The 26,409-nt window shown below is 56.6% G+C and overlaps 1 protein-coding gene across 1 annotated transcript in view; it reads left to right on the top strand.

Annotated features, from left to right (window-relative positions):
- Positions 1 to 2,678: 2,678 nt before the first annotated feature.
- UNC13A (unc-13 homolog A) overlaps positions 2,679 to 26,409 on the top strand; it is a 114,689-nt gene continuing 90,958 nt past the window's right edge. The window contains exon 1 of the mRNA XM_039515907.1: positions 2,679 to 2,842. Within this exon, the coding sequence (XP_039371841.1) occupies positions 2,821 to 2,842 (22 nt within the window). The 5' untranslated portion in view covers positions 2,679 to 2,820. The remainder of the gene's footprint in view (positions 2,843 to 26,409) is intronic.

The following is a 26,409-nucleotide window of genomic DNA, read 5'->3' as shown; positions in this document are numbered from 1 at the left end:
CATCAAGAAATACACCCTCATGTTTGCACAGAGCTCAAAGATCGATCCAGACCAGAAGCAGAGCCCCCCGCTCTTACCACAGTCAGGGTACGGGAGGGGAAGCTGCTCCCCACCCCATGCTGGGACTGTTCTGTGGATTTAATTTATCCAGGGTTGTGGTGGCGTCTCCATCACGGGCAAGTTTTAAAGCCCGACTGGATGTTCATCTAACAGACGTGCTCTAGGAGCGATTTGGGGCCTGTGTTACATGGGAGCTGAGGCCAGGTGATCACAACGCTCCCTCTTGGCCTTGGAGTATATGAACTCGAGACTTCGGGGCTTTCTGCCACCGACGCGCTGCCCATGTGGTGGGGCCTGCCCTCCGCACAGCAATCTCGCTGCCCTGATTCGCCTGCCTAGGGCCCCAAGGAGAGCCCAAGGGGCCATTCCGGCATCTAGGAACCGCCAGGGTGCAGCAGTGCTCCAGCCATGCCCCCAGTCCCACTCCTGTACCCTCCGGCCCAGCTACGCCAAGGGGCCGGCATAGAGCCAGGATTCGCCCGATGCCAGAGCATGCCCAGGTGCCCGTGGGGACATCAGCTGTGCCACTTCTCTGTGCCGCTGCCATGGTGACAAGGGCCCGGATCACAACAGGGGATCAGGTTCCAGGTGCACTCCTGAGCCGGCATCGACACCTCGCCCACTGGAGCTGTCACAGCCACTCCATCTACAGCCTTCAGGCCATGCTGAGCAGCGTGGGAACCTGCCAGAGGAGACCCCGAAAACCGGCTCCTTGGTGCTAGCAGAGGGCGGATGTGATGCCATGTAGGTAAGGCACCAGTGGGACTCTGACTTGGCAATGTCTCTTCTCCGGCTGTTAAATGAGGTTAATCACACTGACCCACGGGCTTGGGGGGAAATTCATCCCTGTTTGGGAGATTCAGGCACTGCGGCCTCGAAGGGCTTTGAATCACGAAGACACATGATCAGGTCCGCAGCCGAGTAAGCCAGCCGTCTGGTCGACTCCTCAGGGCTGAGCCCGGGCTACTGAGGAGCGAATGTGGCGCTGAGGCGGATTGATACAGCCTGTGAGGGAAAACCTGCCACCCCAAGCCACGCAATGGACTAGGCAGAGGGCTGGAAGGCTGAGCCGCCGTCGGGGGAGAGGGGTCCGAAAGGGTGCAAGAAAACAGTGCGCCGAGGAGCCTGGGAGTTTGGCTGGTTCCTAAGAACCAGCTCTTGGCTGAAAAGTGACGAGGTTAAAATAGCACCGTCGCACCCAGAGGAGTTGCTGTCGGGGTGGGAAATGTGCCCCTGTGCAGAGGGCCAGCAGAAGGGCCAGGCACCCCTTTCGGTTGCGCTTTGCCGGGCCTCGTCTGGCCTGCATTTCAGAATTGTTATGTGACCTGCGGTGACAGGGGCAGCGCCCGTCCCATCTGCGATGGGCCGTGGTGTGAAGAAAGGGGTGGGTCTGCCATGAGCTGCGAGTAGCAGCGTTAGTACGGGGGTGCGTAAAGCGTGCTGCACGGGAGCCAGGTTGATTTTTATATCTATCCTAGCTGGGTCTGTGTCCCGCTGTGACCTCCCCGCATTGTATACCCTGGCGGTGGGCTTTGCGCAGGGCTCACTCGGGGCAGGATCGGGCCCGCAGAAGCTGTATTGGGGATGAAAACCCACGAGGAGGAAAGCAGTCGCTGTGGCTGGTGTTTGATTAGTCTGGCTTGTTCCATGCGCCGCGGTGCCACCCGGCAGCCCCAGATGCAGCCCGAGACCCCACTGTGCCAAGTGCTGGACCAACACCGGTCCCTGCCCTACAGAGCTTGTGACCTGAGTGTGCTGCTCCATTCTCCCAGCCACCGGGGCAGGAGGGGTGATGAGGCCCCAAGATAGCACCGTGGGGTGGGGGGAGGGTCCAGGAAAAGGGGGGAAGGATGTTCTTGTGGTTAAGCCAGTGGACTGGGGTTCTGGAGACTCGCGACCCACCCCAAGAGCTGCTACCAATGTGTGTGACCTTGGACTAGTCCCGGTGCCTCAGTTTCCTTTCTGTCAAAAGGGGAAGATGCTAATCCTTGCTGACCCAGCCGGGACACGGGGAGGCGAATGTTTGTGAGGCAGGGTGCAGGGGACCACAGAGACTCAGGGCCCTAGTCTGAGCAGATCCAGGCTGTTTTACCTCAGCCGTGAATCTGGCCCTCACCTCTTGTGGGGGAGGAGGGCAGGGATCTTTCTGTCTGATGTGGAATGAGCGCCAGACCCGGACACCCAGCCCTCTGATGCTCTTTGGACAGGGAGCTCTTCAGAGCAGGCCCCTCCCCAGACCCCTTTAATCCAGATACCAGACCCCCCCCACAGACAGCCCCAGAAAGCCCACCAAGTCACGCCTCAGAGGGGAAATACGCAGGTTTCAAGTGAACAGCTGCGGGGTGGGGGGCGACCTGGTCCCAGAGCCAGGTACTAATGGTCGATGCCCACGGCCTGCGAGCGCTTTCGGCGCTGGCGGGCCAAGGGGAGTCTAGGGATGTGCATTATTCACACCGACACTTCCATTGACAGCCAGCTCGGGTGCCTTTAAGAATAGACCCAACCCCAGCTAATCAGGTGCCCCCAGTACACCCGCCTCCTGCCTCCCAGCTGCTTGACGTCAGGAGCTGTCCATAGGCCTTGTGCTGAAACAAAATGGCTGGCTGCTAGGGACCAGAGTGAGGAGCAGCCCACACAGAGGCAGATGGAGCAGTATGCAATTTTCTAGCAAGCACACACCCTTTCCCAAGCAGGCACCCAGCTAGCAGCTAACTCTGAAGTCCCCTGGAGCCGCTGAGGTAGCAGACAAGAGGACGTAACATGTCTTTGCTCTGCGTTGGAGGTAAGGAAAGGACCACACCGGGTGTATGTATTTCTATATCTGTGCACACAGATTTGATGGCTCTGTGCAATACAGTCTGCCAGGCTCCTTAACAGCTGGGAGTAGAATTGTGTGTGTTGCAACCAAGTGACTCCGTATCGATATGAACACAGCTGATGTCTGCAGGAATAGAGCGTTAGAAACAGACACTGGCAGAGGGGATTTGGCTGGGGTGTGTGTGAAATGGGGCTATTTAATACATGATCCACTCTGGCAGCTGAAAGACAATCTCCTTCTTTCCCACCTTCAGCACATGGCTAATTTGTGGACGTGCATGTGCCTGTCTGTAGGATGCCTTTGTAAGAATGGAGGAAGTCTGTGGAAATCGTTGCAAGACATTTTTTTGCACTGAATGGCTCCTATCTGCCCCCCTGTAGTGACAGATCTGTGGATTTGTTTGGAAGCGATTATTGCAGGTGGCTTGGGTTGCTATTTATTACACGCTAGAGTCTAACAATTGGGATTTCAAGAGGGCAGTTGAATGTGGGTTAATCCGAGAGCTGCTTTCTCTGCAATGATGGTTAATCCTGTGCAGAGCATTTGCACTGCTAATTTATACCAGAATTGATTTTCACTTTTTTTTTTGGCAAGCTATTTTTGTAACGAGGCGTGATTTGCACCGTTTCTTTAATGCACTGGGTTTTTTCTCTCTCCTTTTGAACCGATCTTAATTCCAAGCCCGTCTCTCTAATGCCATTTTATTCATTTTGAAGTCAGCGAGTTGAGAGGTGACATTTGGAAAGATCGCTTAGTTTATACTTGGCATTTTATAGTCAATCTGAGGGCGGGGGGGGGTGAGAGAGATTGTGGGTTTTTTCCCATGTACATCCATTTAATGTTAAACGTGTCGGTATTCTTGTTCTGATCCATTTCCAAAGAATTAGCAATGTCGTCATAAGGGATCGAGAATAAGCCGCTGGCTGGGGCGGAACTTTTAAGGATGTGGAGCATGGAATTTAGGAGCCTTTTTATGATTTTGAAAAAGCTCCCAGTGGCACAGGCAGGGGAGGGAGGTGGCTGGCTGGCAGCACTGTGCCTCGCATACACTAAGCCTGCTCTGAAAGCACTCGGTGGAACAACCTCCAGGATTTAGACAGGTTTTTATTTGGCAAAGCGAGGTTGTTTGCGGGGAGCAGTGATCCCCCAGTGTGCTGGCTTCCCGGCTGAATATCCTGCTGCATGGAGCCCTTCTGAAATCCTGAGCGCTCAGCAGTGTGCGAGCCGTCTCCATTCACAAAACCCAACCCAGTCTAGAACACCCATCCAGCATTTTTAGATGGTCTTTGCATATTTGGCAGATGCACTGAAAGAAATTGCATATGGGAGGAGGGAAGGGGGGGACACAAATGACGCCCTCTTACCAGTGCTTGTCTCAGCAGACCTTTCAGGAGGCGATCGGCTTTTAATTAAAAGCCCCGTGTCTGCCTTTGGAGGAAACCCGCAGAAGTGTTAAGGAATAAAGCACCCCCTTTGCCCGCCATGCCAGCCAGAAAGAGGCAGGGCCAGCCCACCCGATCCAATTACACCATTCTATTGATGGGTTCCATTGATCAGTCCCCTGAGCCTCGGGCATAAAATCTATGCGTGCAAATTAATAAAGCGCCTGCCATAAATGATTGGGGAAATAGCCTTTTGCTGCCTTGCGGCGCCCTGTGGATTGATGAGGGGGCGGGGTGTGCTGGGAAGGGGGTTGATTGTTATTATTAAAGGCTTCTCCTATAAATCACGGAGCAGATTGTTCGGCGTGCTCCAGCGACAGGCTTCGGCTGATAACAGTTTATGAATGAATTCGCTGCGGAGGGATGGCGTCCTGTGGTTTGCTGGTGGTGCAGCCTTCGATTTTTGGCAGGCTCTGAGTGCCTTCCCTATATGGCACGGACGTCCCACCTTGGGCCCCGGCCTGCTGGGGACATTGGTTGGTGGCTCCGCCGTGAAGCCACGAGCAGGGGTGTGTATCTGGCGCGGTTCACAGACGCCCCTGACGCCTGCCCCGCCAGGCTGCAGCCCCTCTTCTCGCTTCTCCAGAACGTCTCATTGAGGGTCTAGCTGCATTTTGCCCTGCACCTCCTGGATTAGTGTCAAAGGGACCAGAATGGGGTGGGGGGGCTGCGGGGTCATAGCCCATCCACCTTTCACCAAGGCCCCGGCCCCCTGCCCCTCCTCTTCCCCCCAGGCCCTGCCCCCCAGGCCAGGCCAGATGCTGGAGCCCATCCTGGGAGGCTGGATAGCTGTGGGGAATCATGGACCCTCCACCTGCCTGGGGTGGGGGGGTCCCAAAAGCAGCCCCCGGTCTGTGTCCCCCCCCCAGCCTCCCCCCCCCCCCGGGCAGTTGGAGGGTCTGCGGCTCCCCACAGCTGCCCACGCTGCTCTTATCATGGCCCAGCGTCAGCTCTTCAGCCCCCAAGACCCACCCCCTGGCCCCTCTGCTCGGCTCCGGCTTGGCTAGGGGGCGGGGCCATGGAGGGGGCGGGGCCTCACGCCTCCCCCCCCCCACACTTTTAGGACGAATCCGTCACCCCTATTAGCAGACACCCCGTCCGTGGCCCCACAAAGTCATGAGATCTCCTTGTCCACCTCCTCCTGGCACTGGCCACGACAAACAACCCTCACTCCAGGAAGAGGAAGCTGGACGCGGGGTGGCTCGGTGACCGTGGCACCAGTTCCCAGCCCCTCGTCCGATCACGCCGCCAAGCAGGATTCCTCTGGGCGGTGTCCACTGACTCCTCAGACACCCGTGAACGCTGGGGGGCGCTGCCCGGGGTTCTCTGGGCTCAGTGATTCCTCCTCCTCGGTTGAGAGGGGGACCCACCTGCACTCACCCCCACAACAGGTATCCAGCAGGCCTGGCTGCCCATTGCACCTGGCTCTTGGTTTTGCCCTGGTTTCTCCCTGCCTTTCCCTTTCTTTTCCATGCGGTTTGCCAGTTCCTCCTGCCGGTGCATTAAAGGAGCATAAGTCTGGAAGCTACAGAAATCAAGCCCGACCTTTGCTAAAATACTCGCCTCTGCCACTGGCATTTTAATTTCCCTGATCAGGGGAAAGTAGGGCAAAAAATCTGACGGCACATGTTGATTTTTATGCACAGGGCTGGAGGATTTAAGTAGCAGTGCACGAGCCACACCCCCGCCTGCTTCTCTGACTAAGACCAACAACGCTGAACATCTTTCTCTAACGAGCACAGCTTCCAGGGGGCAGCCAAATCGGCTTGAATATCATTTATTTCAGAACCCTTCACGGGCGCCATAGCTCCAGGGCGGAACAAGTTAGATTGTTTGAATGCACAAGCTTAATTAACAACGGGCTCAGCAGGGTTCACCTCACAGTTATTTTCTGGGCAGGCTTCTGGGTGGAAATGTATCAAGGCCAGATTCTCAGCTGGGTTAAATCGATGGCGTTCCAGTGGAGCTACCTCACTGACGCCAGCTGAGAATCTGGCCCCAAATCTTTAAGCGGCTTCAGATGCACTTGCTGCAATTTTGGGAAGTAACATCACTAGAGTCCTCCCATTTTTTGAGTCTATTTTTGCTTCCTTGTCTGATAGATTCAGTGCACTCGTGCCCACGCCTCCCCGCTCTGAGTTAAATCTTCTCCTCGAATCCTGACAGGAGCCCTAGACAGATTCCCCCAGAAATCCCAGCAGAGGATTATATTCCGCTTGCCATTGCGGGTCCTACAATGAAATACAGCACAATATATCACAGGCTGCCTCTAATAGCCTGGGCTGCAAACTGCAAACAGGGGTGTAGCGTGACCTCTATGAATGCAGGAGACCCAAAAAAACCCAGGCCGGTGCAGATCAGTGATCTAGTCTGAAGAACATAAGAACAGCCATACTGGGTCAGCCCAATGGGCCTGCTAGCCCAGGATCCTGTCCTCCTAAGGCGGCCAGTGCCAGATGCTTCAGAGGGAATGAACAGAACAGGGCGATCAATTAGCAAGTGATCCATCCCATCATCCAGTCCCAGCTTCTGACTGTCAGAGGTTCAGGAACATCCAGAGTATGGGGTTGCATCCCTGACCCTCTCGGCTAACAGCCATTGATGGACCTCTCCTCCATGAACTAAGCTAATTCTTTTTTTAATCCAGTTATTGTTTTGGCCTTCACAACATCCCCTGGCAGTGAGTTCCACAGGCTGACTGTGCATTGTGTGAAGAAATACTTCATTATGTTGATTTTAAACCTACTGTCTATTAATTTCATTGGGTGACTCCTGGTTCTTGTGTTTATATGAAGGGGTAAATATCACTTCTCCGTTCACTTTCTCCGCCCCAGTCATGATTTTATAGACCTCTGTCGTATCCCCTCTCAGCCGTCTCTTTTCTAAGCTGAAACGTCCAAGTCTTTTCATCTCTCCTCATGTGGAAGTTGTTCCACACCCCAATCATTTTTATTCTCCTTCTCTGTACTTTTCCCAGTTCTAATATCTCTTCTGAGATGGGGTGACCAGCACTGCGCTCAGTATTCGAGGTGTGAGCACACCAGGGAGTTATACAGTGGCATTATGATATTTTCAATCTCATTATCTATCCCTTTCCTAATTGTTCCTAACATTCTGTGAGCTTTTCTGACGGCCGCTGCGCATTCAGCAGATGTTTTCAGAGAACTCTCCACAATGACTCCAAGATCTCTCTTGAGTGGTAAGAGCTAATTTAGACCCCATCATGTTATATGTAGAGTTGGGATTATGTTTTCCAATGTGCATTACTTTGCATTTATCAACATTGAATTTCGGCTGCCATTTTCTTGCCCAGTCACCCAGTTTTGGAAGATCTGCCCTTCCTTTCCACTTCTCTTTAAATCGAGGAAGACAGATCCTCAGCTGATGTAAATTGGCGCGGTCTCATTGCCTTCGGTGAACCTGTCAGTTCACACCAGCTGAGCATCTGGCCCATGGTATCTGAAATAAATAAAACAGTAAGAAATCCCTCTTTCACACAGGAGGGATCTGGGTAATGGATTCTTACCCGCCCAGCTGCACAATGCAATGTCTATTTGCTCACTAAGGCACTGATCCTTCAATCTGACGTACCCACCCATCAGTGGGGCGCCGGGTATGGGCCACGATGCAGAACTGGGGGCCTCCTCCGGGAACGGGGCTGTTCATTGCCAGCCTGACACCGTGACAGCTCCTGGGAATATATTTAGCACCTGCACGACGTTGGAGTCATTTCTTTGTGGATTCTAACTTCCAGGAGTCCTATAAATAGGAACTTGGGCGGTGGTGTTTTCTTGACGTTATTAAAGCGCCTTCCTGAAGGGTCTGTAATATAAGGACGCCGCAAGATGTTTGTTCAAAGCCCTTGTTTTGAAAGGCTTAAAACAACTTCAAGTGGGTCAATTAAACATCCAGTTTTAGCGTCGCAGCAGGGTTTGGGGGCGGGGGGTCTGGAGGGGCTGTTAAAAGCCTCCCTTGGCCAGCCCTTTGCAAAACGCAATTAAAAACCAACCCTATCCAAGCCGGTGGCTTTGGAAAGGAAGGCTGGGCGGGGGGCTGGGGCATGTCATGGCCACAGGGCCCGGCGGAAGAGGAGAAGGAAAGTTCCGAACCCAGCTGCCTCCAGCGTCTCCGGGCCTGGCACGGGGCCGTGCTCTCGGCAGGACGCTAAGCCCATCTCTGCCTTGTGTCGCTAGTTACACCTGCCCCAAACTCTCCCCGTTCGCATTTGGCAGCATTTTACCCGCTTTGCTCCGTGCCCTGGATACTAAGCGCTGCCCGGCAGGGGAGAACTGGCTTACGATTCCCAGTATCAATAGCACAGATTCGGGGAGCTGATTCCTCAGCTGATGCATAACTCACGGCCTTTGCTTGACACCAGCTGAGGAAGCAGCTGTTCACACACGCACACCGGCCTACATCTCTACCGACTTGCTCAGTCTGAAGCAGAGACAAACCCCCAGGGTCCTTACATGGGGCCTGAGTCTGCTCTCACAGGGGGTTGGAACGTAAGACCGGCCATACTGAGTCAGCTGACTGGGGTCCCCAGCCCAAGCTGCCATCTGGCACCAGCTGGGCCCAACCTTTGGGATATGAGCGGGGCGGTTAAGAGATAAATGAGGCCTGTGATGAAGTGGGATTGTTTCCTCTGAATACTGTGTGGGTGCCTCAGTTTCCCCTATGCATTTCTTAAGTCTCCAGTGTGTATAATTGGCCGACACTCTGTCTCCTGGCAACAAATGGCCGGGACCCTTCCCCCTGAAAGGGCATAGCTAACGGAGAACAAAGAGATCAGGTGACCTCCTGGCCCGGAAAAGGGACAAAGCCCAGAGGAGGAGGGGCTGGAGGGGGTTTCAGTTGGGAGCTGGCTGGGGATGGGAAGTGAGGGCAGACGGGGGTGTCTGGCTAGCTGGGCCCCAGAATGGACCCGGCTGAGGGGTCTGGTACCTACAAGCTCTGTGTTAGACCCTGTTCCTGTCATCGAATAAACCTCTGTGTCACTGGCTGGCTGAGAGTCACGTCTGACTGCGAAGTGGGGGGGCAGGACCCTGTGGCTTCCCCAGGACCCCGCTGGGTGGACTCGCTGTGGGAAGCGCACGGAGGGGCAGAGGATGCTGAATGCTCCAAGGAGAGACCCAGGAGGTGAAGCCGGGTGAGCTTCTTGCCCTGCAGACAGTCTGCTCCAAGGGAGAGGAGGCTCCCAGAGTCCTGCCTGGCTTTGTGGGGAGCAGTTCCAGAGCAGCGCCCAGGGACTCCGTGACAAGGCTGGAGCGTGAATTGTCTCTGCTAGAGGCAGTCAGGATTGAGGTGCGTTGTTGGAGAAGTACGGAGGGGACCAGCCACTGCCCACACTGGCGATGGTCTCTCATTGCCACTGTGGTTAATATAGAAACTTTCACCACCATCCGATTGACTCAAAGGGTGGAGTCCAGCCTGCACTTCATCAGACGTCAAGAGCAGAACCACGTCCCAATCGACACCAGGTGATGGTGTGACGAAGTGGGACTGTTCGCACTGGGGGCTGGGAATGCTAGGCCGAATGCCTGACACTCTGTCTCCTAGCAACTGATGGCCGGGCACCTCCCTGCAAAGGTGCCTCTAAAGGTGTCGGAGACAAAGGGGTCAGGTGACCTCCTGGCCCGGGAAAGAAGCTGAGCAGAGAGGAGGGGCCGGAGGGGGTTGGGCAGACGGGAGTTGGCTGGGCAGAGGAGGGGAAGCAGGGAGAGAGGGCTCTGATCCCCGAGGGGGGCTGTGGGGCCCCAAGATGGACCTAACAGGGGGGATCCTGTTATCTGTGCCTGCAAGACCTGTGGTGGACTGTGTTCCTGTTGTCTAAATAAACCTTCTGCTTTACTGGCTGGCTGAGAGTCCTGGTGAATCGCAGGGAGCCCAGGGGTGCAGGGCCTGGCTCCCCCACACTCCGTGACAGATGGCCCTGCCAGACAAAGCTGATCAGGACTCCGGTTCTCACCTTCCCCGGTGGTTCTGCGGGGCGGGGCGGGGCGGGGCGGGGGGAAGGTGGGAGGGGTGGGTGCAGAAGGAGGTGGAGGTGCAGAGACGGGGGCAGGAGCAAAGCAGCAATCAGCAGAGGAAGTCCAGGCAATTGCACCGTCCTCCAGCATCCGTCTCCGCATGGCCCCCCAGCGAGCCCGGGGCCCGGCTCTCAGCACAGGTGCCCGTAGGTGGGTGTGGTGATTCTAGTGCCGGTGACTCCTCCGGCGGGGGGAGGGGATGAAGCTGGGCCTGACCTTTTTTCGGGCTATTTATTAGCACTTTGGCATCTGCACAACTTATTGCTGTTTGCTTCCGTTCCGCTGCAGCAGGGACACACGGTTCCTCTCCCATCACTGGCGCTGGGCTGGCTTCTCTCTCGGTTGCCTTCTCCCTGCATCGATTTTGCTTTTGGAAAAAATGATTTTCCCTCCTTTGCCTGGTATAATTACCCCTCTGTGCTGCAGCTTGTCCTGAGGGAAGCGCAGAGAGAGACCAATGCTCCAGTCTGACACCACTGCTTAGAGGAAGGGAGCTGGGCTTGCATGTGCAGAAGTGTCTGTTCCAAGTGCCCTTTGGGTGGCTGGGAAGAGATCCCAGGCTGGGAGCTCCCGGAGAACCAGGAATGCACAATTCTCGCTTGTACCTCTGAACCCCCGGCGCAAGTTCACACCCTGAAATTGACTCACACGGCGGAGTCTGCGAACTGCGGATCCCAGCGCGGAGGGGCCTGTCAGCTCAGGAATTGGTCAGGTGCTCGACTTCCTCCAGAACCAGCCCTCAGAGCCGGGCTTGGCAACAGAAAATGAACCGGCCACAGAATCGGAAGGAACAAGCCAGGGATGGTAGTCGGCAGGCGAGTTCTAGCGTGGCTGTATGGCCGGGGTCGGTTCCCAGTTCTACCGCCCATGTTCGTACACTGCCAGCTCTCTGGCACAGGGGCTGCCTCTTTGTACAGCCCCCGGCACAGGGGGGGCTCAGTACAAATCATTAACAGCACAGACTGGCTGGACCCCCCTCTCATTTCTGCTCAGGGCCTTGTCTACCACCCTGTCAGTGTAAGAGGGCTGTAAAGGGGGCAAGAATGGCCCTCGGTGAACACTCCCCCCCCCAAGCAAGCCCTGCTCCCAGCCCTTTGTGTAAGGAGCAAGATCTGGGGCATGGCCACAGCACACCGCACCATGACCATTCACTGCCCCCAGGGGACCATACGGCGGCAGAGCGTAGATTAGAGCAGCCCTGAGGCTGTTCTAACTTACTCCAGAATGCAGGGCGTGCCGAGGAAGTTTAAAGCCCCTCCGTCCATATCTGCCTCTGCAGCAGGGTCGGGGTAACTGGGAGTCAGACCTGTTGTCTGCCTGCGGGCAAGTCATGTCCCTGCTCTGTGCCTCAGTTTCCCCATCTGTAAAATGGAGATACTCTTCCGCTCCCGGGGAGAGGATGAGCTAATGTCAGCAGAGCGCTGTGTAACTATTACCTGGCTGCGGGGAAGGGCTGCCTCTCAGCAGCAGGCCAATCGCCGCGCCCTAGGAATGAAATTTGCATTTGGAGCGTGGTCATTTTGTGCCCCAACTCTTCAGAGGTGAGGAGGCTCCGGGCCCCCTTCTCCCAGAACAGTGGTAATGACACGTTTTAAAGGAACAGCCAGAGGCTCCAAGCCTGATAGTGCTGGGTGCTGCCCAGACCAAGTGAGAGACAAGCCCTGCCCCAGAGAGCTTCCCGCCTAAAGAGACAACGGGCAGACGGGCACAGAGAGGGGCAGGGGCTTGCCCCAGGTCACCCAGCAGGGGAGTGGCATCCCACCCACTAGACCACACGTGACCCAAAGCTGCTCTTGCACGTTGTGGCCACTGTACACCAGGCCTTTCGGCTCCTGCCGCAGAAATCCACCCGCCCGGATGCCTTGCACTTACCCCCACCTCAGTGCGCTGCTTTCCAGCCGATGGGCCGGAAACCCAACCACATAGGAACGTATCATCTCCCCACTGGCCTGCTCCTGCAGCCATGTGTCCCTCCCCAGGGCGTCCACACTCCTGTCCAGCCACTGGCCGCGGGCTAGGCTAACGGAGCAGGCTTCTCATCTGGCACCAACGGCTTGGATCGAAACGCAGCCCCTTGGACCCTTCACCCGGCCACAGCTGGCTGCCTGCTACCAAAGGGTGGGGCCTGGGGCGGATCGGAGCCAGACAAGGCTGAAGAAAGGACTCTCTTTGATTTCTTTGCTCAAGATCTCGGGGTGACTCCCTGTGCTTGGTGTTCCGGTCAGCAGGCAGCTGGAGAGAGCTGGCGTTGGGCACGGGCGCTCTGCCATGTGCTGCTTCGCACAACGGTCCCCTGACGAGATTCTCCCTCGGATGGTGGGTTTGGGGTCCGGTGACAGCCAGATGCTCAGACAGCACCGATTCCAGCTCCAAACAATGCCTATGGTAGTCAGCGTGTTGCCCAGCCAGGGCGGCGGGTATCGGTCAGTGCCAATGGTAATGGATCCAAGCACGGCCACTGCCGGGCTGGCGTCTTCCGTTCCCGGGCTGAAAGCCATCGGCACTGTGTGTCTCAGCTAACGCCTGCTGCCGGGGCACTTGATTGTGTCCTGAGCGATTCAGCGGAGTTGCTCTTGGCTTGTATCTTCTGGAGTCCAGCTGTACTCGGAGGGAGACCCAGCTCAGTAACAGGGCTGGGAGAGGGCAGGGGAGACATTTCGGCTCGAACTTCGGCAGGTGGATGGATTCAGCGTGGAAAACAGGTCCCCAGGCTAGGCAAGGGCACGCCCCAGAGCCAGAGCTCCTTGCTTTCGTCCTTCTCAAGGTACATTGCAGGCCTCAGGGAACGCGGCCCAGCTTGCACGGGAGGAAGGAATTTATACCCACGTTACAGAGGTATTACGTAGAGCAATGAGAAGCAAAATAACTCCCCTCTTGTCAGCCGGGAGGACAGCTCCAGCATCCTGACTCCCATTGCCCTGTTCGAACCACTCATCCTGCCTCTTGGCAGGGGTCCGACTAGATGCCCCTTGCGGTCCCTTCTAACCCTACGGTTCTATGTCGGACTCCCAGTGCTCCCCTCTAACCATTAGCTCACACTTCCCTGTCACAGACGCTCTCACGTGGGGCTCCAGTGGCCGGCCCCGCCTGCGATAGTCTGGACCAGGGCACAGTGGGGGTGAAACACCCCTCTTGCGGTCTGGCCGTGTTCCATGCTGTCAGACAACAGGGAGAGAATTGCCAAGTAAGATATTGTTGGAATTGCTGACTCAGCCACTCTCCCGTCTGTCTAGCCACATGTGATGCCACCTGTGCAACCGGCTGGAATGGTAGGACACTGCTCCCTGTGGGTCCGGTTCCCTTCTCAGCCACCCCCAGAGAGAGTGGGAAGAGCCCCTCTGCTGTCCATGGTGTTAGGCAGGCAAAGGGAAAGGACAGTGCGCCCTGCTGTGCCTTGCTTAGGAGGCAGTGTTGTCTACTGGATAGATCTCTGAACTGGGACTTGAGACACCTGCGTTCTATGCCTGGCTCGGTCACTGACCGGGGGCAAGTCACAGCCCCTCTCTGTGCCTCAGTTTCCCCATCTGCAAAATGGGGATAAAGACACTGATCCACTTTGAGGCCTAGTGATCAGAGCTAGGTCTTATTATTATTGTTTAACAGCCTTGTGATGGGGTGTACTTGCCCTGCACTGGAGATGAAAGGGTTAAGCCAGCACTCCTGGCAGCGGAAACCACGCCCCCTCACCCCTGCTGGCCATGCGCTTCCCTATAAAAGGGAGCAGCCCTGCCTCATTCTAGGCTGACTGCTGGAGAGGAAGGATGCACCCTGCAGGCTCCAGCATGGGAGTAGCCAAAACTCCAGAGCGTGGGAGCCAGAGGTGCCGAGACCCAGGCAGATGCCGGGATAGCTGCAGACACCCAAGGGAGGTTGGAGCTGCCAGGAGCGGTACCAGCTGAGGAGCTCGGAGAACCCAAAGATGTCCAGACCACAGCATCAGGAAATCCAGTAGGAAGTAGCCATGGGGAGTTAGACAATGGAACGGTTACAGAACTGGCTCTTGAGTTAGCGGGTTTTGGTTAGATCCCAGCTGACTCAGTGGCACACGCACTCCCCACTGCCAGGTCCTTGGCTGGGACCCCCTACCCCCGCCCCAGGTGGTGGCCCACTTCCCCAACTCTGACCGTTAGGCTGCAGAGCACGGCTAAGGAGGGCAGCCTTATTGCCTCTGGCCACTAGGCTGCACAACTGTGTTGGGGAGGTCAGCCACACTGACTGTGGCCACTGGGCCATACAGCCTGAGTGAGAGGGTGTTTGTATTGACTCTGGCCATTGGGTCGTACTGCCCTGCCATCAGGGGTGACCGTATTGGCTCTGGGCATTGGGCTGCACTGCCCCGAGGCTAAGGCAAGCAGGCAGACTTAACCGTGGTGCCGTGCCGCCAGTGCCGCTCCCCCCAAAGGGAGAGGGGTGGACTTGCCCCACGACAAGCCTGAACTTGCAGAATGAAAGCCGAGCCATCTGGGAGGCAGCACTGGGTCAGATCTTTGGTGCCCGCTGGGGAGACAGTGCCCAGCGGGGGTGTGATAATGCAGCACACAAGGCCATGCCCATCCCCACTGTCCAGGGCTGGCACTGCACTCGGCTTGTGAAGACAGCCACAGACGTGCCCCGACCGGAAGGCAGGCTTGCAACCCCCCTGCTCGTTACATTCCTTTGTCGGGCACATATGGTGCTCACCCCTGGCAGAGCTACTTACGTCTGTGCAAAGCAGGCCTGACTCTCCCAAGCACTAGGCCTGGTGTGTGCTGAGCTGGAGGCCCAGAGCCAGCGGATGCCACCATTCAGGACTCCCCTGCCTCCTGGGAGAATCCCACCTAGTATATAGCCACTTAAGCAGCTCCTCTACTGGTCCCACTTCCAGTGTACAGGGTGTGGCCTGGGAAAAGGGGCGTGGCTAGGGCTCCCAGCATCCATTTGGTCTCCAGTTGCTGGAACAGCATCTGGGGATGGTTGTGAGGTGACTCAAAATAGAGCAGCCTTAAGGCTGCTCTACTCTGCACTAGAGACTGGCAGGTTGGGACCAGGGCAACGCAAAAGCTGTTTTTTGAGACATGCGCAGCACTTGCAGCTTTCTTTGTTCTCAGCTCGAGCTGCGGGTGCTCAGCAAGTCTGGGACCCCAGCCCCAGGAGAGCTCAGACTACGGCACCCAGAACCAATAGCCATCTTTGCAAATGCAGCTGTGAGAGTATATGCCTCAGTGTTTGGAAATTAACTGGGGGGGGGTGTGTCACAAACCTGTGCAATGGGTGCCCTTCATGGCTCAGTTCCTCCTACCAATATCCTGAGGCCCCTCTCACACTGAAAAAGACACAATCTCTGTATTGCAGGTGGGGAAACTGAGGCACAGCAAAAGGACTCATCTGTGGTCACATTGTGAGTCAGTGACAGAGGTGGGAACAGGACCTAGGAGTTGCTGGCTCCTGCTCACTCCCCCAGCTCGTGCCTCAGTCTAGTGTCATCCCTGCCACCCTCAGCACTGGAGCCTCTGACCCCCTGGTGTGGGGAAGGTGAGAGAAGGGGCAACTGCATCAGGTCCCCTGTATGCCATGGGCAGCTGGGTGGATACTATGGGGCGCCTCATGGGCTGGGGGAGAGATTCCTCATGGAGACCCATGGGGCGCATTTCGGGGAGCAGCACCTGGCCTTTAGCTCGCGCTGTACAATGGGTGACTGGGAACCTTGTATGTAGGATGACAGACCAGCTAGTGGGGAGACACACTCGAGGCTGCTGGCTGCACCCCGGTGGTGGGCCCTCTTTTGGCCACTGCCACATGGAGACACTGAAGGGGTGACCCACCAGGTGCTGCCAAATCCAAAGCTGGGAGACAAGGGAGGTTTTGCCCTTGTCCTCCAACAGAACCCCTCTGCCTGGATTGGGGTGAGCTGCTGAGCTCTCCCCAGTGGGCAGGAGCCTTTAGTCTGACTGCGGCTCAGGAAATCCTGGAGAGCAAGGAACACACAGATCCAGCGCGTAGGGCGGGGGCACAGGGCGTGTGTGCACCCATGGCTCTGTATTTAATAGGGTGGTTGTTTGGGGGGTGACTTTTTATTAATGGGCTGGAAGGAGAATGAAAGAAGGCCCTGGGATATCATGTAAACCATGGAGGTGCGGAGACGGGAGGCGACGCAGCTGAGATCTGAGCCACGCCCCACCGGTGTGCTCAGCCCTGCTCTGCCACTGACTCGCTGGGTCCCAAGCTGCTGGGTTTGAGCACCTCGGTATTTGGGGGCTGAGACACATGGGGCCTGTTTCTCTGAGGTGCAGAGCACCCCCAGTGCTGCCTGACGGCCATGGGAGCTGCAGGTGCTCAGCACCTCTGAAAACCAGCTCTCCAAAGAGCACCAAAGTAGGGGGGTGCATTTGCTAATGCCGGTCTGTGTGCCTCAGTTTCCCATCTATAATATGGCACTGGTGCTGTAATGGCGGTTTCCTCCCCCAGGCTGCAGAGGGTTTGAGCCTGGCTGAGGGAGATGGAAAGTGGTTTGGGGACAAGGAGGTGCCTGTCCTGAGGAGATGAGAGCTGCAGAGGTGGGTGCTGGCTGAATCAAGGAGTTGCTGGAGTTTTAAGACCCTTTCTCGGGACACCCCATGACATTCTGGCTGCCCCATCTCCCCAGGGGTGCGGGGAGGGTTCAGTAGCCAGTGGTTTTTATGGAAACTAAGGCTTGAATTCCCCCCCCCCTTTTCGCATGCATGCTGGTCTCTGCCTGGCTGGACGGCAGGTGGGCTGCATGTCAGGTTCGTAAGGCTGCTCTCAGAAGGGGCTGATTCTGCAGATTCCTTTTCCTTTACGGTGGCCTTGCAAGAACCCGACAACAGGCAGAAATTTCCGTTGTCTCCACCCTGTTCATCACCCCACTTACTATTTCCTGACAGCTGTAGGGATAAAGGCACAAGATCCATCCAGTGGAGCTAATGGAGAATCTCTTAGCAGTCAAGTGCCCATGACACAGAGTTGTGCAGTTCTGATTCCACCCAGCAGAGGGCAGGGGCATGGGCCTCTGAAGACTATGGGTGATTAAAATTCACACCGGCAGCACCAGAAATGTACACCGGGTTTTGCAAAGGCAGGTTCCGTGGCTGGGGAAAACCAGGGCCGTTATCTGCCCTAGCAGGGTCTGATGGGGATAGCTGCCCCCGAGCGGCTGAGGCATCCTATTGCCCGGTGGGTTTATAAACCCTGACAGGTGTGGGGCTGCATTGTGGGGAATGTGCCGCAAAGGGGCCCCCTGTCAATTCAGGCCTGAAATACAATGTATGTAATGAGAATGCTGGAAGGGGGAGACACGCACACCCCGACAAGTGTGTTAATTAAAACAGCTCCTTAAATACAGCTCCTGCGGGAGAACAATGGCCCACGGCAGCCCAGTGTTCCCTGCCAGTGGCTGATAGCAGAGCTGCAGAGGACACGGGAGAATCAACAAGCATCAGGGCATAAACTGAGGCTGCCTAAGTGCACCTAATTATGTAGTTAATTGGGCGGCATGGCAGGAACCCCTCCTGAGCTGGAGTAAGTCAGCCTGGCTCCATTGATTTCAAGGGTGGGTATTGATGTAGGATCTGGCCCCATCTCCGTTTCCTCCTCTCTCGCCAGGCAGTAGCGGCTGTGGGCCTGAAGCTTGTTGATTTTGGTGTGTCTGGCTTCTCTGAGATGGCCTCTGCTGAAATCCAGAGTGTGCACGCCACACATGTGCACACGCCCATACACATGCACACACATAGGCATCATCTCTCCAGCTCTTTGGTAGGCCTCATCCCCTGGGATAAAAAGGGGGCAAGGCCAGACGGCTCTAGCCCAGGGCTAGGCAACCTATGGCGCGGGCGCCGAAGGCGGCACGCGAGCTGCTTTTCAGGGGCACTCACACTGCCCAGGTCCTGGCCACCGGTCCGTGGGGCTCTGCATTTTAATTTGATTTTAAATGCCGCTTCATAAACATTTAAAAAATTTATTTACTTTCCAGACAACACTAGTTTAGTTCTATATTATAGACTTATAGAAAGAGACCTTCTAAAAACGTTAAAATGTGTTACTGGCACACGGAACCTTAAACCAGAGTGACTAAATGAAGCCTCGGCCCAGCGCTTCTGAAAGGTGGCCGACCCCTGGGCGAGAGGCTCACGGGGACACGGGCGGCGGAGCGGGAGGCCTAGCTAGCCCCAGGGACCTAGAGGGCACCAATCTGCAGCACAGGGGGGCGCAGTCTCCACAGCTTCCGTGGAGGGGGTGGCGGAAGCGATGCTCCATCCCCATGGGGGAAGGGGTGACCTGGCTGCACCCCCCGCTGGCTAAGGAGGGAGCAGGACCAGACAGCTCCATGCTGAGGAGATTCCAGCTGCCATTCCCGCGGGGGGCCCAGCAGAGCCCAGGGCAGCTCCAGCCCACAGTGAGGGGATCCTGGGGCAGGGTGGAGGTGCAGTGCCAGAATGTCCCCCTTACTGTGTGCAGTGGGCGAAAGGGAGCCAGGCTCCAGCCTTGTTCACGTGGGCCATGCGCTTTGAGATCCTCGCCTGGGAGCCGCTGGAGCGATGCAAAGCCGGGTCGGGCTGGTGCTGGTGGGGGGTGCGGACAGGATAAGCCGGGGTCCGGCAGATTGCTGGGGGAGGGAATAACGCCTCCTGGGGATGAGTCAGCCAGAGGGCCCCCAATCCCTCCTTCTCCCTGAACCGGCCGGAGCATGCAGGAAAGACTCCCCCTGACTGCAGTGAAGCTGGGCCCAGGCAGAGGGAGGTGCCTGGTGACCCCAGTTGTTTTCCATTTTCATCCCATCTCTGCAATTCCAGCTCCAGAGCCAGGGCAGCAAATCCCTTATGCTGCATTTACTGAGAGCAGAACCAGGCTTGGCACCTCTTCCTGTGTTCTCAGCCTGGTTCCTGGGGGTGGGAGAAGCAGCTAGGAAGGGGGCGGCGGGAGGGGGGTGCTCTCCACCCCAAAGCACAATGCTGGCCTGCCCTCGCTGCAGGGAACCCCTCTTGGCGGCCGTTAGGGGGGCTGTGTCTAGAACCCAAGTGACACAGCACGGGCTGCGGGACCCTACCGCTGGCTTCCTCCTCTCCCTGCATTGGGGGAGGGGGGTTAGACCCCATCTGAATCTCTGTGCAAATGCTCCATCTCGCCTCCTGCTACACTAAGATCGGGGCCAAGCACAGCCTTTACCGGCAGCTCCAGCCCTAGGTTTTACGGGGCCTGCGGCCCTGTGTGTGTTGGGGGTCCCAGCCAGCCTTCCAGCGGGGAGCAGGGTGGCTTCAGGACCCATGGGGGAGGTGGGGCGGGGCGCTAGGGAAAGGATCCTGGCCCTTGTGGTTCTGTAGCACGATCCCTGCTTGTGCAGAAGGAGGCGTCTGGAGCAGGGGCCGTTCCCAAATGCAGGGCTGCATTGCACACAGCTAGCGCCAGCCCTGGCTTTTCACACCCCGCTCACGAGCCATGAAACCCCCGCCCAGCTGCGCACGCCGCTCCCTTTGTCACTCTGCACAGCTGTGCACGCTGTGTGGCGGTGAGTGATGCCTCCAGCCAGGAGATCACAGCCTGCGGGGAGGGGGCGATGCAAAGGGTGGGGGGTAAGGAAGGCGGGACACGTGTCCCCAGCCCTCTGAAGCTGGTTGATTTCATTCGTCTCGCTCCGCCCTTGCCCGGTCCTGGAAGATCTCCCGGCATGAATGATGCGCAGAACGGAATGAATGAAAAGTGCTGTCGCTGGCTGCTCCGCCGGAGCCGGCGGCAACACGTGGCGAATGCCAAGCAAGCGGCGCAACCAGGGTGGGGGAGGGGAAATAAATGACAGCGGAGTGGGGGGCTGGTGTGCATGAGGCCGAGGGCGGCGTGCGTGGGAGTGGGGGGAGATGGCTGGAAATTTCCAATGCAGCCGGAGGGGAGCCAGGCTTCCGTCTCACCCAACCCTGGCTACCGCTCAGAGCCCGGGGGCTGATCCTCCCCTCACGCCAGTGCGAATTGGGAGTCAGTGGAACGAGCCCGCGGGGACCGTGCAGAACTGCCTTGCACGACTCCCCTTCCTGCTCTCAGGAGGCGCCGCGCCCCAGTGGTCCCCATGGGCGGGCGTTCCCTGGGCTGGCCAGGGGCAGTGGCTCTGGGGTTTGCTGGGTCCAGCCCCTCCTGCCTATGCTGGGTGTTGGTGTATACGGCCCCTTTCCCACAGAGCTAGTATTGCATGACACCCGCACATGACACAGTAACGGAACGAAAAATACTGGGGGGGGGGGGTGATTTAAGGTGTGTTGTAGGGCTGTGAAAGATTGCGTGCAAGGGATTCTGGGAGCTGAGGGCCAGGTGCGCACAAGACATGTAGGTGGGGGTAGTGACGTTAAAGGGCCTGATCCTGAGAGCTCCCCCCACCCCCCGTGGAAGCTGAGGCTGTGCGAGACATCTTGCAGGATTGGGCCCCGAGTGAGCAGGAAATCGAGCCGAGATGTGGCACTATGGGCTGGGATGCAAACTCGGCTCTGGAAATCAGCGGGGACTCGCGCCTGGGGGTGATCTGGCCTCTCGCCCCAGCTCTGCCCTGGCATTGCTGTTTAACTCTTGGCAAGTCACTTCTCCTCTCTGTGACTCAGTTTCTCCATCTGTAATAGGGACCCACTGTTGTAAAGCCTTTGGAGACCTCTGGGTGAGAAGTGGAAAATCAGCCGCCACTGGGCCCGGCTGCCCCCTGCTATGGCTCTGTTGCACAGGGATGTGGCTGTCGTTCTGCCATGCGAGAAGCGCTGGGGTCAGGAGCAGACGTAGTCTGTGCCCTAGGGAGTGAGGCAGCCAGAGGGTGGGTGCCAGTCCTCCCCAGCTGGGCAGGTCTGTGCCAGGGCCGGCTGGCAGCACCATGGGGGGTGGTTAGGGGAGCAGCTTGGCCCCCCCAGGTGGACCGGGGCTGAGAGGGGAGACGAGCGATTGGAAGGCGTTGGCTGGCTGGCTGGCAGAACACAGCTGTGGGCATGTGGCCTTTGGCTAAGGATCCAACCATGGGGCGCAGGACGTCTCGGATTCCCTGTGCCCACATGGCAGAGTCACTCCATCTACCCCATGTCACCCGTCCCTGTCTGCAAAGTGGGGGGCATGGTGGGGCTGGGGGGAGGGGGCTCCGAAGCGTGGGGCTGAGAGTTCGAGATGTACCAGGTCCCGGCTGTGGCTGGGATTTATTTTATTGTGATTGTTATTTTAACCACGGCCGTGATCCTGCTGCCATCTGCATCAATGGGAGATTTTGTCCCTTCACTTCACTGGGATAGGGGCCTGGCTCATTTCCTTTTCCCAAGACACCCCCCCCCCCCCAGCAGAAGGGAAATGGGTGGGGTGCTGTCCTTGGTCCTGATACTGCTCTTTCAGTATCTCTGTCAGCTGCTATTTCCAGCGCTGAATAATACGCCAACCGCAGTGACACCGCCTGCAAATCAGCCCATGAGAGCTGTTAATTGTAGGGCCTGGAATAACACATGAGGCGGTGAAGGGGGCTCGGAGGAGAATAAATAGATCCCTTTGTACAGCCTGACGCGTTTAAAATAATCCACCGTCCACACCAGAAAAGCCACGTTTTGGGGCAGGAATACAGGTCCACTTTGGCAGGATCCTCCCCCGCTCAGACGAAGGCAGCCTGGCTTATTTGTTTCCATTGCAACCTATTTCCTGCCTGCTGCCAGGGCATAAGAACGATGCCTCAGCCCGGTCTTGGATCTGTGCAGAGAATTTCCCACCTGGCCTGGCTTGAAGGCCCAGAGCCTTTAGCTAGTCAGAAGCTATTGATCGACTGTGGCTTAACCCCACTGGGTTTTCCTCCTCATAAGCTGTTTCACATCCACTTTAGCTGTCTCACGAATTTCACAGAGGTTTCTATGGAAAAATAGCTCACTCACTTCCACTGGCAACCTGGTCTTGGCAGAAGCCCCAGGCGAGGGGTGCATTAACTGATGTGGTTATTTTATCTAGGGCTGCCGCAGTTATGGGTCTGTTGGTACTTCTTTCCCAAGCCCCTGTTTTAAAGGTTTATTGCAGCTCGTCCCAGATTGGAAATGGGGATAAAATGGTCTCGCTCCAGGAGGAAATTTTGCCTTTGGTACGTTTGCTTTGAAATCAGGCAGAGAAATTTTAAGTGGAATGGGTCACATTTCTGAGCGAAGGGAGGCTTATATCAAAGGTCTGTGGGATTTTTTAAATTTATTTTAGACCTCTGGTCAGATATCTTGCACAACGCCCAGGGTTGGGTGGTGTTTTGGGGTGTGTGTGCGAGAAACAAGACAACAAAGGGTCCACGGAACTAAAAATGTGGCTTTATGTGCCGCGGCTTAGCACACTCACACCAGGAAATTGTTTGGTTTTTAGGGTTTTTTCTCAGCTCCTCCCCGCTTTTATCCCACGTGGAAATGGAAGAACATACGATCCCCAAATAATCAGCAGTGGGGAGAGCTGAGGGGAACCGATCAGGACGTTTCTCAGGAAAGAGGGACTTTCCGACAGTTAGCACAATGCGGCCCCGATCTCTCAGGCCCAGACTTTTCTGGGTATTACGGCACTGTGACAAAGTCAGGCGGGCGGCTGCAGGAGGGGCTGGCAAAACAGGTATGTTAGCCCGAGAATGCTAAAGGAAGGTCCTTTTTCCTACAAGCCAGGAAGGGGTCACGTCAGGTCAATTAGGGACACCTGACTCCAATTAAGGGCTGCCTGAAACCTGTTAAAATCTCTCTCCTGGTGAGATAGAGGTTGGGGAGAGGCAGGGGCTGCAAGCAGCAGGGAGATCTGCATCTCCAGTGTGAGAGACTGGGGGAGACACCCAAACCCAGCACCTGTTTAGGGGAAGGGCCGACACCCTGGGGTCAGCGACAGGACAGCACCTGCCCCACGGAGGGGGCCAGGGAAAGGTACCCCCTTTTGTCTGGCAGAGGAGCACTCCTCAGGCCTGCCCTGAGGCCGACCGGGAAGGCTCTGAGAAACAAACCCCGAAAAGGGACGACAGGCAGGCTGCAGAGCGGGGCTGATTCACCCCAGGCTCTGGCCCTGCCAGAGGAGGGGCATTAAGTCTGGCGAGGCAGAAGGTGCCTTGCCAAATCTGCCCCTTGGTGCCTAGCACAACGGAGCCCCTAAGTGCTACTGTAATAAAATAAATAATAATCTGGGCAAACAGCATCTCTTAATTTCTGATTTAAAATGAGGTATTTTCATATAGGGTGACCAGATGTCCCGATTTTGTAGGGACAGTCCTGATCTTTGGGTCTTTTCCTTATATAGGCTCCTATTACCCCCACCCCCTGTCCCGATTTTTCACACTTGCTGTCTGGTCCCCCACCTTTCGTACTAGATTTTCCTGACTTGTCGGGGGTCACCAAAGATCTTTGTTTAAAGACCCACGTTCCACCCTCCCCCTTCCTGTCTGATCCTGATAGGAGGCATCACGTGACCTGACTTTGTGTTGCCACATTCCTTTCCATGGCAACAGACTGTGATATCGCAAATGAGGGATTAGGACTTCTGGCAGGAGAGGAGGACCCACAGTTCACGTAGTGGGTCCAATCTAGGACTGGAGGCCAGTGACTGGCTGGAATCTACACCAGGGATGCATTGGCCGACACCGGACTAATCCCCACCGTTCTTCCTGTGCCTGGGTTTCCCCAGCTATATCATAATAGCACCGAGGGTCAGGAGAGGGTCAGTGCATCCCCCTCTGCAAAGTGCTTTGAGATCCCTGCGTGACAGGCCTTGGCGATGTAAATTCTGTTTTATACATCCCAGTCCAGCTGCTTGGAGCAGTGCATGCTGGGAGCTGCAGTCTGCACTGGGTGCACCTCTGCGTGGAAGACGGAAGCAACTGAAAACAGCCTCTGAGGTCGGCGGCGCTGCTGGGTGCATGACACTCGCTTATTTAGGTGCCTAGGCAAGGTTTTAGGGCCGGTCCCCCTGAATCTGTTTGGGGATTTTCAAAGGCACTTATGGGATTTTGGTTTCCAAATGTCACTGCCAGCCAATGGGATCTGCGTGCCGAACTTTCTAGGTTGCCTTGAAAATTCCAGCCTAGGAGCCTCACTTGAGGTGCTGGCTGTTGATAGGTTCCAAGAGGGTGCGGCTTTCTCTCGGCCATGCCATCAGGTTTAGCCCAGCAAAAAGAAACCGGCAGAGCCAATGCTGGGGCCGAGCTAGCAGCTCAGAACGCCCCTTTCATTCCTTCCTGGGACCTGCCAGGTAACGGGACATCTGACAAAGCAGCGGCAACACGCAAGCTGTGACAGCTCGGCCAGGGTGCAGAACAGCAGCTCCAGCCGGCTGCAGAAAGATGCCTCCTGTTGACAGAGACAACAGGCCAGACTAGATATGTCGTTCTCTGCATGGTTCTTGCTTTGCTTTTCTTGGGCTTAGGAGGAAAAGTGGCTGAGTAGCTCCTGCCTCTGGAGCACAAAGGAAGGAGCTGGAGGATCTTACTGGCGTCCTTAGGGTGCTTTAATAGAGGCAGGGAGTATTGTCAGAGGGAGGTGCCTGGTCAGAAGCTGCTCTCTGCTTGCAGACTCCCTCTGCAAGAACCATTGGAGGAAGTTCTGGTCACTCCCTGTACGGGCCTCAAACGGGAGCTGAGCTCCTCTGAAAATCGGGCTCCAGTTACGGGAATGGAGTGCTTTGAAATCCAGCCCTCCAGGGGCGACTGGGGGGCAACGTGCCAGGCGCTGCCAGCTGAGAGCCAGGGGTGGGGAGGGTGTCTTCACTCTGAGCTGGTGTTAGAAGCTCCTGGGTGCCGTTGATTGAGTCTGGCCTTTGCCAAAGCGGCCTCTGCTTTGGGGCGCCCGGCTAGGGGCTCCTCTGGGGCATCCCTAAGGAGCGGCGCTTTCTGGCCAGGCGGGCAGGACTGTTTGGCAGTGCTTCCTGGAAACTGTTGGCAGGGGCAGGGGCTGGTATATTTTCCTCAATGGCTCAGGAACTCAAATGAGCCGCACAGAAAATACGCTGAAAAGCGGCGGCTCAGGGGCCAGTTATATTGTTATAAACAGACTTTTAAGCTGCGTGAGCCGTCTTTGTCCGACGGCAGCGTTGACGTGTGGTGCCATGCGGCTCGATTCCAGGCGCGCCGACAATCCCCGTCAGGAGCTCTGCCCCCAGGTGGGGAGCTCTTCGCTTTCATGTGCCTCTGTCCCAGCCCCATTCCACCACGGAGAGAATTTAGCCGTCAGCCTAGCAATGAGCCAGCCTGTTCAGGGTAGGCCACTTTCGGGGAGATTCACACCCTCCCTGCAGCCGTGCAGAGTTGGGTGAAGAACTTGAAGAAGGTGAGACAGGGCGGCCTAGTGGTTAGAACCAAGGGCTGGCACTGGGAGTCCTGACTTTGCTTCCCAACTGTGGCTGCGGGGAGGGGGGAGGTGCACAAATGAGTGGCTCAAGTGCTCTGTGCCTCGGTTTCCCCATCAGTAAAATGGGTGACTGTAACCATAATAATCCATCCTTCCCTCCAACAGGGTGGAGCAGATGGTTTTGAAGTGCTTTGAGATCCTCCGATGAAAGGGCCCATTTATGAGTGCGCCAGAGAGACGGCTGCCTGGTGGCCCTGGGCTTAGGACACTTTGGAGTCCCTCTAGCGTATGCCAGGCTGCTCTCACAAAGCAGGAGCAGGGCTGCTGAAGGAGACGGATTCATGGAGCAGCCCGACTCACTCTGTCACTGACCCCCTCCCAAGCTGGCAGCCAGCGATAAGCAGCTGCCTAGCCGCGCGGCTTTGAAATCAAATTCCCTTTGAGATTGCAAAGGGCTATTTCAGGCCCGTTCTAGTCACCTTGGTTTTCTTTTCAGATCACAAAGGTTCCCTCCCCTCCCTTCGTTATTTTGTCCTTTGCCAGCTGGAAACCCTGTTAGGGGCCGTTTCCCTGAGCTGAAATACAGAACGGTGAGCTGGTGCCTGGCCCAGCCCGAGACGATGGCTGTTGAGATCAGGGCAAAGACGCCCCCTGACTCGTGCCTTCCCCCCACCCCCGGGGTCAAATGCCATGTTTTGTGCAGCAAGAGCACCTCCCACCCCATCCAGTCCTGCAGCCCAGGGGAAGGTGCCGGGAGCTACAAGCCGTGGGCTCTCATCTGAGATCTC

Source organism: Mauremys reevesii, linkage group 26, assembly GCF_016161935.1.
Source record: "Mauremys reevesii isolate NIE-2019 linkage group 26, ASM1616193v1, whole genome shotgun sequence".
Classification (NCBI taxonomy): domain Eukaryota; kingdom Metazoa; phylum Chordata; order Testudines; family Geoemydidae; genus Mauremys; species Mauremys reevesii.
Note: the sequence above shows the minus strand (reverse complement) of the source record. Positions and strands in the feature narration are given on the sequence as shown.